The sequence below is a fragment of the Silurus aristotelis genome (assembly GCF_946808225.1).
Source record: "Silurus aristotelis genome assembly, chromosome: 14".
Lineage (NCBI taxonomy): Eukaryota > Metazoa > Chordata > Actinopteri > Siluriformes > Siluridae > Silurus > Silurus aristotelis.
In genome coordinates, this window is record NC_139587.1 from 27,440,385 (window position 1) to 27,450,741 (window position 10,357).

The following is a 10,357-nucleotide window of genomic DNA, read 5'->3' on the forward strand; positions in this document are numbered from 1 at the left end:
GACAGACAGACAGACAGATAGATAGATAGATAGATAGATAGATAGATAGATAGATAGATAGATAGACAGACAGACAGACAGACAGACAGACAGACATGATGTTAGACACTGTGTGTGTGTGTGTATATTTTATTATTAATGAAGGATCCTGAGGTCTGCAGCTGAAAGTCTCCACTACACTGAACAATAGGTCCACACTGGAGGACCCGCCCCTCCTCCTTCCCCCTCCACGCTCCACCCCCTCCACTCATTGTCGCTTGTGATTGGTGGTTAAAATACGATGCCGAGCTCCTATTGGCTGAGAGTTGTACATTGCGAAATAGCGGAAGTGTCCTCGCTTTAACAATGAGATGAGCAGAAGTGCAGGAAAGTAAAAGATCTGCCCCAAATCCTACACCAAACTCATTTCCTCCACCTGGACTATAGTATTATTATTATTATTTTTTTATTTTTATTTTTTCTGTTCTGTCGATTTTATTAATCAGCCCCACCTGACTTTACTTGACCATGGAAATCGAGAAGGAAATGAAAAAGGTGAGTTTATTTCCCTGATCTTATAAATGACCTCTGTATTAATCTTCTGTACAAAAGATCACATTACAGCACTAAAATCTGAGTTATAGTTAGTTTATAAAGTTTAATATGATGATTAATAAGTGTTTAACGCAGTTTTTGGTGGTTTGGGAAGCGACCCGAGTCACGTGGCCACGCCCTGTAGAGAACCTCTGATCTGAGCCCTAATAATCCTTTATTATTAAACAATTAGTCTTTAATTCATGAATTAAAAGTTTAAATATGATTAGTTAATTAACATTGAGTTTAGTATGGACCGGGATACATTCATTAAAGTTCATTATTTACTTATTTTAAAAGATATCGATTCTTTGTATGCTCATTTTTGTTAAATAGGACACTTTAAAAAGTAAATAAATTCTTTAACTTTTATAAAAAATCATTAGTAAAACAAGATAAAATATACATAAAGATTTTTTATATCTATTATTTTAATATATATATATATATATATATATATATATATATATATATATATATATAATTTTGATTGTATTTATTTATTTGATAGATAGATAGATAGATAGATAGATAGATAGATAGATAGATAGATAGACAATTGTTCAATACATTGGTTGGTTGAATTAATACCTGGACAATATACACCCACACATTCACGTGTAAGTCACATAGAAGCAAATTACAATATTCCATCCACCTACTCATGTGTTTCTTGACAGTCGGAGAAAACTGGAAAACCCCGATCAAACACACTGTCACCCAACTATAGACTCTTAAAAAATAAAATAAAATACGGAACAATTTTACGTTTATCAATTAAGAAAGCCGTCAAAACCAGTTACTTCCTGTTTCCTCTTATGTTATAGCAGCTATAAACGCTCGTTCCCTTCAGCAGCCTCTCTTTACTTTTCTCTTTCGAATTCAGTAAGAGGAAAAACGTACAGCTCGTGTAAAAAAACCCCATTGAAAACTCACTGAAGACGGTATTGAAAATCTTTGTCATGTAGTGGTTAAAAGTTTAATCCGCGTATATGAAGCATCGTAGCTCAATACCAACATTAATACAAAACTGTGCTCATATGAACAGTTAATCAACATCCTTCAGACCAATCAGAATCCCTGGGGTATAATCTGAGGATTCATGAGTTTAGGAAACAAGTGGAAGCCTGTTTTGGGGGTGTGACCTAAAGAAGAAAACTCTACCCAAAGCCAATTTGTGGAATTTCAAAGCCTTAATTTTAATATAAAAGCGACAATTTAAAACATGAAAAACACTTAACGTGGTTAAACGTGATAATACGAGTTTGGTCTTGTAAAAGAATTGTGTTCTTATCACATTAAGCTTTTTCTATAACAGTTTTCTATGGGAGAAAAAACACGTAACATTTAATTAAACATGTTATGTTCGTATTCTGGAATCATCTGCTCACCTGCACATAGTATTCTTTATTATTAATGTGTTTACTGAATTTGGTCTTTTAGAAACTCTGTCTCGTTGTATTGAGCTTCACTAAGCTCCCCCATATTTAGCATTTTAGAATTTAGAATATTAGTCCCCAAAAAAAATCTGTTGTAACTTGGCCTCAGACTAGTCTAGCGTTCTCCAAAAACCTCAAATTGCTAATTAAATAATCCCATTATATAATGATTAATAGCAAAGGACAGAGTTTTAATTTATTAAGTAGAAAGTAGAAAATGGAAAACCTTTGAAAAAAATAATTCAGTAACGAATAATTAACTTTAAAACTAATATTACCAATGTGAGGGCTTTCAGATTCTTGGCCGCTCCAGTGACAGACGCAACCCGGAAAAACTATCGTTTTTTGCCAATGGTTCCAGCAATCAACTTTTGGTGCAGATTAATCAGCAAAACCAATGAATTAGTCGAGTAAAGTCAGGTACGTATGTAGGTCAGGTGAGGAGGCCTGGGGTGCAGTCAGCGTTCACATTCCTCAAGTTCATATTCATGTAGCGTGAGATCTTCCACTTAAGCCCGGGTAAACCATCTACCTTGTACATATGGTGTATGCATAACATTGCTTGTGTGATAAATAAGGATCAGAGTTATTACCAAGGTTTAGAGCATAATTATTAAGATAGAACCTGGTGTTAAAACCAGATGTTCTGCTAATTCCTCCAGGATTTTGGGTTCCTTCATGTTTTCCAAGCAAAGTCATCTGCTCTGAGAATATCGAGAGTGTGTTCAAGCCCTCCAGGCTTTCTGCACATCTTCAAATACTTGGCCTTATATAGGCATAGCCGTGTCGGGGCGGCTCGGTGAGCAGGCTGTGAATGATCTGTGTTTAGAACGAAAAAGAAACGTGTGTGTGTGTGTGTGTGTACGTGTGTGTACGTGTGTGTGTGTGTGTGGGTTGTTGGCAGACGTACATGTAAGAATGACTGAAATATTAAAACATGGGAGCAGAAGATGACATCAGTACATAAGTATGTAAATAAAGAGATGGCGTGTAGAGATGGAGATGGAACAAAGAGTTGTTTGTGGCAGAAGTAGGAAATCTGGAGAAGTTTGAATTTGGTCGTGGATTAGAGGGGCGAAAACCTTTTTGGAAATGTTTCAAGTTTTTGAATTTATGGGAATTAATTAGAAATTTGGGGAAATGTATATAAACTGGTATCATATACAAACATACAAACATTTAGTTTGGTCGTAAGCTGACATGCAAACGAATACAGATAAAAAGAAAAAAGTCATTTCTGACATCTCCGCCTCACTGTCCTTCCGGCTGCCTTTTATACACCTCGACGGCTTTGAAGACAGTGATGATCCGCCACTCTGATTGAGCTCCAGCCGTGTCTCGTAAGGACAGCACGCCTCGTCGTTTGCTGCGCTGGGCTGCGCCGCTTCAGCGTGCTCCTTCCGCACGCTGCTGATGGTTATGTTCGGAGCGCTTGCCCCTTTAGGCACCAGAGGTGAAGGCCCGTCATCACAATGTATAAAAGTGTACTTAAAAATGCTTAAACTGCTGCTGTTTTTTGCTGCTTTAAGATTGTGTTTGTTTGCCCCTTTTTAATTGAATCATCACGACGAGCTGATTGCTTGACCTGATGCTCGCGAGTCACGACAGAACAGATCCAGTGCGACTTTCCTGAAGTTACAAACAATTTACACAATAGCACTTCATTAAACTCCACCATTTTCACATGATGAAGATTTTACAGTTTTTGCTCACCATGCTGATGTTTCACCTTCATCCATCACACCACTGTGTTTTCTTTTCATGTGCTTGTGCATCACTGTGGTACTTCCATCCTTCTCACTTTGCTTTGCATAACTTATAGGTTACAGTCTTCTTTGTTGCCGTTAATATAAAATCCTCTCGTTGCCTTGAATGACTTGGGACGCACACTTGTTTCTGCTGCCGGTTGAGCCTGTATTATCTGCCATTTTGCAAGCCGTCGTGTTATCTTAGTCACGCCAATCCGTAACTTGAGCAGCCCAACTAATCGATAATGGCATTTGTTGACAACAAATTTTATAAATTATTTTTGATTAGTTGTTTCAGCTCTACATTACACAAAACATCACCGCCTGATTTTTGTAGGTTGGAGTGCCCATTGTAACAGCTATTACTGTAGAAACGGGACGAAAACTTGTGATTTGTCATTTGTAAAAATTCAACAGCAGTGTAGTAGGAATGACTCTAAATAAACTTTACACTTTCTCATCAATGGGAAATTAGTAAAGCTCCGGGTTACTGATCGGAAGGTTTGGGGTTCAAGCCCTGTTATTGCTAAGCTGCCCCAGAGCAAGGCCCTTATCCTTGGTGCTCCAGGGGCCCTGTATTGTGGCTGACCAAAGGCTCTGATCTGAGCTTCCTAACGTTGCTGGTATATGCAAGAAAGAATATCACTGTGCTGTAAAATATTACATGTAACTTTTATACTTGTTATAGATCATCTTTTTTCGTTCATTGGCACGAATTCCATAGTAATTTCCCAAAACCCAAACACAGTTGTTTATTAAGAAGAGTGTCTAACACTTAGCGACTGTGTTGGTAGGTAACCCTGGGCCATGAGATCGGAGCTGGAGCAGCATGCGTGAAATGCAAGGACAAGTGCGAGGGCTTTGAGCTTCACTTCTGGAGGTTTGTATACGACTTCTAAAAGAACTTGTCTGTTCACAAAGCACTTGTGTAAGTCTTTCTGTATAAAGCAATCTGCCATAAATGTAATAAATGAGACACTCAACACTGCACTGGTTTTTGATAAATGTTTTATATGCACTTGATGTCTTTAAGTTGTGAAACTGAATTTCCTTTGTTGACTGCTGGTTGCCTTTTATGTGTTAATAGACGCCTAGGACACCAAACCAATGCTGTAATCATATTGCATAATCTCATTTGAAGTTTTGCAGCTTGTAATTTTTTTCGTATGAAGTCCAGTTTCCATTGATTTCCAATGTAAAAATCCAACCTTTTGACAGTACTGAAGAAAATTATTCTTCTTTGTCATTTTAACAGAAAGATCTGTCGTAACTGCAAGTGTGGTATAGAGGATCACGATGTGCAACTGCAGTCGGAAGAGAACCAGAAAGTGGGGCGGCTTTTCGAGGACACCAAGTACACGAGGCTCATTGCCAAGCTGAAGAAAGATGGAGTGCCCTCGTATCAAGGCAGTGCGCTCACCATAACAATCAGCACTCCTGCTGTGGGTACAGCAGTACCCGTTCCATTGGCCGGTACTGCAGGAATAGTAAGTCCTGGCTATTCCCAAGGTGTCCCAGGCCACGGGGCTCCCTCTGTCCCCGGCCACGGGGCTCCCTCTGCTGCGGGCCACGGGGCTCCCTCTGCTGCGGGCCACGGGGCTCCCTCTCTTGCGGGCCACGGGGCTCCCTCTCTTGCGGGCCACGGGGCTCCCTCTCTTGCGGGCCACGGGGCTCCCTCTCTTGCGGGCCACGGGGCTCCCTCTCTTGCGGGCCACGGGGCTCCCTCCGCTGCAGGTCACGGGGCTCCCTCTGTCCCTGGCCACGGAGCTCCATCAGTCTCCAGTCATGGAGCTCCCTCCGCTGCAGGTCACGTGGCTCCCTTTGTCCCCGGCCAGGTTGCTCCCTCTGCTGCAGGTCACGGTACCCCTGCTATTTCCATTGCAGCTGCTGTCAATCCTGCTGCCGTGGCAGCCAAAAAGGATGTGGTCAGGGCTGTCACTTACGAGTGGGCTCCTCCAGGTGTTGACCAGAAATTGGTAAGAATTCCAGTACTACTGTACAAATGACATGCTTTTATTTAGATCAATTAGAACTAGGTCAGAAAAGAGTTCTGCAGAAGTCTGACATGAATAAATTATCCAGATCTGTTGTTCAGCAAATTTGTGAATCACAGTTTTCAAGTGTATCTATGTAACAATATGGTTGTTATATGTTTTGAAACACTAAAAAAAATTATATAACTTTTTTAGAGAAATCGATTCCACTTCGAAAATGTTTCCTGGCATTAAAGATCTTATTCCCGTTCCAGGCTCTGCTTTACATGGAGCTGCTGCCACCGGAGCGGCGGCCTATAGCGGGCACTCAGGGTGCCGATTATCGCAAGAAGCAGATGGCCAAACAGCTCCCCGAGCACGACCAGGATCCAGCACTCTGCCACGAGCTCACGCCTGCTGAAGTCAAACAAATGCAGCAGTATGTGCGCAAGTACAAGGACGAGGCTCTGGGCATCGGAGACCTGACCCTCCCGGAGGAGTTAGGTTCTCTTGCAGGAACCCCTCAGAGCCCTGGAATCGCAAACAAGCCTGGAGGACCCGGGGACCAGGGAACAGCCGCTGTGGGGAAGGTTGGGATCCCGGGGGCAGCGGGGGCTGTAAGCGGGCCTGGGCCTGCTGGCAACTACGTAAGTGTGTTTTTTTTGTAATGTATGGCATAAGAAAAAGGTGATACGGGAGCTGGATTCGGTTATTTTGGTACATACCATGTTAGATAGATTGTAGCATTTGAGAGCTCCTTGCAGAACCTCCTGTGAGTTTGGACTTAATTAGGGAAAAATCCCTTACAAAGAAATGAACAGTCTACAGTTTTTCTGTTGGGTATTTTTAACAGCCTTGTGCAGGTCTACAATCTCGTCCCTGACATCCTTTGACAGCTCTTTGGTCTCACTAATAGTGGTGGAGAGGTTTAAATTATAAGTATTATTACTATCAAATGCAGTCTTTGGATTGGTGAAAGTGAATTTAAAGAAAAAAAACACCAGATGGTTGCTCTCGTTGCTTAAGTGGCCATACCTTTATTTTCTTCTCTTGTCTTTTCATTCTCATAGTTTTTAATGGATGTCGAGTATAGCAAATGGTGCTTCCTCAATTCAACCACCAGATGGAGCCACGGGATGGAGCCTTTTCTGATAACACTTGTTTTCTCTCTGCTCGTAGGAAGTTAACTCAGGGTTCTGCATATGACACAGACAGACATGTGCAGACAGACAGACATCTGCAGACAGACAGAGATGCAGACAGACATGCAGACATCTACTATGGTGAAGATTCTTGATGGCAGGACAGTGATGTGTTAGATGATTATCACCACCATGTGCAGGGCTTTTCTTTCCCACACATTGTGGAGCTGATGGAGCACACATCGGTGTGAGGGCAGGATGCTCTCTCCATGCTGTTGCTCCGAGACCTCGGGTAGATCCGGTTTCCTCACCCTGAGCTCCTCTCTGTTGTTCCCACAGGCGTGTCATCACTGCCAGGGCGCGATGAAGCGCGGAGACCCGGCGGTTTATGCAGAACGCGCCGGGTTCGACAAGCTCTGGCACCCGGGATGCTTCGTGTGCTGCACCTGCAACGAGCTGCTGGTGGACATGATCTACTTCTTGAAGAAGGGCAATCTGTACTGCGGCCGACATTACGGAGACAGCGAGAAACCACGATGTGGCGGCTGTGACGAGGTGAGAGAGAGAAAGAGTGATAAAAAGGAATGATGAGGAGGAGGAAGTGTAAAATATGGGGCAGTGTGGAAACCCAGCAGCTGAGCCTAACTGCTGATTATTTTGCATGAATACTGTCAGGGTGATATCACGCTATATTTCTGTCTATTTTGGGACTTAGTGTGTCCCAATACTTTTTTGTATGTGTGTGTGTATATATATATATATATATATATATATATGTGTGTATGTATGTATGTATGTATGTATGTATATATATGTGTGTATATGGGCAAAAGTATTAGGACACACTATTGGCTGCAGTGCCTTTCTATGCCAAGCTACAATATATGGCCAAACGTTTGTGGACACACGAGCATAAGATTTGTATTGTCATGCTGGAACAGGATTTGGGTCTTAACATCCAAAGACATCCCAAAAACTATATCTCCAGCTTTATGGTAACAGTTTGTGTGTGTGTGTTTCAGCTCATCTTCAGTAATGAGTACACTCAGGCTGAGGGACAAAACTGGCATCTGAAGCATTTCTGCTGTTTTGACTGTGATTGTGTTCTGGCTGGAGAAACCTACGTCATGGAGAACGACAAGCCGGTGTGCCAACCCTGCTACATGAAGAACCATGCTGTGGTAAAGAACACACACATGCACAAACACACACACTCTTTCTCTCTCATTTACACACTTACCCTCATACACACACTTAGACACTTGTGCTCATTTACACACTAATGCATATACACACACTCACACACACATGCACAAACATACACAGACACACACACACACACACACACACACACACACACACACACACACGGTCCCTTACTCTCTTTCACACACACACACATGGTCACTTAGTTTAGATTTTTCTTCCTTTTTTTTGTCTAACAATTCTACTGATTTGCATCTCCTACCTGTGTGTGTGTGTGTGTGTGTGTGTGTGTGTGTGTGTGTGCGCGCGCTCGTACGGATATTTGACTGACAGTCATATGGTGGTGAAACATTTAACTTGCAAATTATTAGTCTTTTTGTGCTTTCTGAATATGATTAGTTTTTTTATGAGGAAACATTTTATCCTGGGATGTGATCAGGGTTTAGTGTAGATCTGATCTGGGTTTAGGGTGGATCTGAACAGGGTTTAGTGTAGATCTGAACAGGGTTTAGTGTAGATCTGAACAGGGTTTAGTGTAGATCTGATCTGGGTTTAGGGTGGATCTGATCTGGGTTTAGGGTGGATCTGATCGGGGTTTAGTGTAGATCTGAACAGGGTTTAGTGTAGATCTGATCGGGGTTTAGTGTGGCTTTGATCCGGGTTTAGCGTAGATCTAATCTTTCTGATGCATCACTGGTACAAGTCCCTGTAAATGATCCGTTGCCATAGAAACCATATTGCGTTCATGTAAACCTATGAATCACGCAGGATTCAATAGTGGCATGTTGTAAAGTGTGTGTGTGTGTGTGTGTGTGTGTGTGTGTATTTGCAGCACTGCGTCTCCTGTAAGAAGCCGATTGAGCCCGAGGCTCAGCGCGTGTCCTACGGCGAGCACCACTGGCACGCCGGGCCTCAATGTTTTCAGTGCTCGGGCTGCTCCAAGTGCCTCGTGGGTCAGCGCTTCATGGCCCTGCAGGGGAAACTCCTCTGCTCCGTCGAATGCAAGAAGAAGGTCATGGTGTCTTAGAGAACATCTCCAGAGCTCCACAACCACGAAGTTCTGTTTTCATAACCACTTTAAAACCACTGTCTTCCTCATACTTTACAACGAGCACTTAATTATTTTTCATTTCCATTCTGCTGTAGCTGAAGAACGTTAACGTTCTCACGCGTTCTTCAAAGCCGTGGCTTTGCATACAGGAGCCTGCAGGTAGGCAGCGAGACAGTAAATTTAAATCAGCGAAGAAGAGACGGATCGCAATCGGGAACGGAATTCCTCAGTATTACACCAAGTCCAACCCTTCCACATGTTTGTCTTTATTTCACTCAAAATCGCACTTTATTTCGATTTCTTTTCTAATTCTGGCTTTGTAACAAAATAAATAATATGCAAGAGAATTTGTTGGTCCTTCTTTCCTTTTTTATGTTCCTTTTCAAAGCGCTTAACTAACTAGCCTAGTGTGCTCTGTGAGATTAGCGTGATCATGCGTAGAAATAAAGATCAGTGATTTTCGGAAGTCGGGAATCTGGGCTGCTCCTGCGAAACGACCCAATTAATCACATAGCATCGAAAGTCCCAGAAAAAACATTATTTCTATTGTTATTTGGCATTGAAATCGGTTTTTTATTCATTTGGCATGTTGGAATATTTGGCATTCGTTTGCTAACAGGGATAAACAATGCAAACAATAAGAACTTTATCATTTTAAACGCTATCAGGTTCCTTGGGTGCGAAACAGAACTGTATATTAGTACACAAATAGTGTGTACATCAATCAGCCATAACATTAAACCCACTGCCAGGTAACATTAACAATAATTTCATAATCAGTTCAGAAAGTTGTGTTGAAAGCAGGAATAATGGGTGAGTATAAGGAGCTGAGCGACTGACAAAGGCCAAGTTTTGGTGTCTAGACGGCTGACATTTAGATTTACGGTATTTAGCAGACGACCTTGTGCAGAGTCGTGTTTTGAAAGTCTCTATCGATGAGTAAATGGACACCGGTTCACTTACGATATTATTATGACGATATGATTAGGATACCATCAGTCTGTAATCCTGTTGGGCAAAACAACAACCCATAATGATGAAAAAATTTTGAGGACGTTGCAAATTTATTAAAAATAAAAAAAATCACATGTACATACGTTTTCACAGCCTTCGCCATGACAATCAAAATTTAGCTCATATGCATCCTGTTTCCACTGATTATCCTTGGATGTTTCTACAGCTTGATTGGAGAACACGTGGAAATTTCAGATGATTAGACATAATG

The 10,357-nt window shown here is 41.8% G+C and overlaps 1 protein-coding gene across 2 annotated transcripts; it reads left to right on the plus strand.

Annotated features, from left to right (window-relative positions):
* Nucleotides 1-305: 305 nt before the first annotated feature.
* tes (testis derived transcript (3 LIM domains)) lies at nt 306-9,479 on the plus strand. Of its 2 annotated transcripts, XM_083561212.1 has the most exons (8): nt 306-534; nt 4,555-4,640; nt 5,016-5,422; nt 5,495-5,736; nt 6,009-6,380; nt 7,215-7,430; nt 7,898-8,056; nt 8,914-9,479. In XM_083561212.1, exons 1-8 carry the CDS (start codon nt 508-510, stop codon nt 9,106-9,108), a joined length of 1,704 nt encoding a protein of 567 aa, XP_083417338.1. In that variant the 5' UTR covers nt 306-507; the 3' UTR covers nt 9,109-9,479. The 2 variants fall into 2 exon arrangements, with proteins under 2 accessions (XP_083417338.1, XP_083417337.1); XM_083561211.1 differs by having other exon boundaries at nt 322-534; nt 5,016-5,736.
* The last annotated feature ends 878 nt before the right edge of the window (nt 9,480-10,357 follow it).

Coding starts and splice junctions, on each gene's coding strand:
- tes (XM_083561211.1), top strand. CDS start 508: ATGGAAATCGAGAAGGAAATGAAAAAG. Junction 535..4,554: donor TCGAGAAGGAAATGAAAAAG/GTGAGTTTATTT, acceptor CTGTGTTGGTAG/GTAACCCTGGGCCATGAGAT. Junction 4,641..5,015: donor TTTGAGCTTCACTTCTGGAG/GTTTGTATACGA, acceptor TCATTTTAACAG/AAAGATCTGTCGTAACTGCA.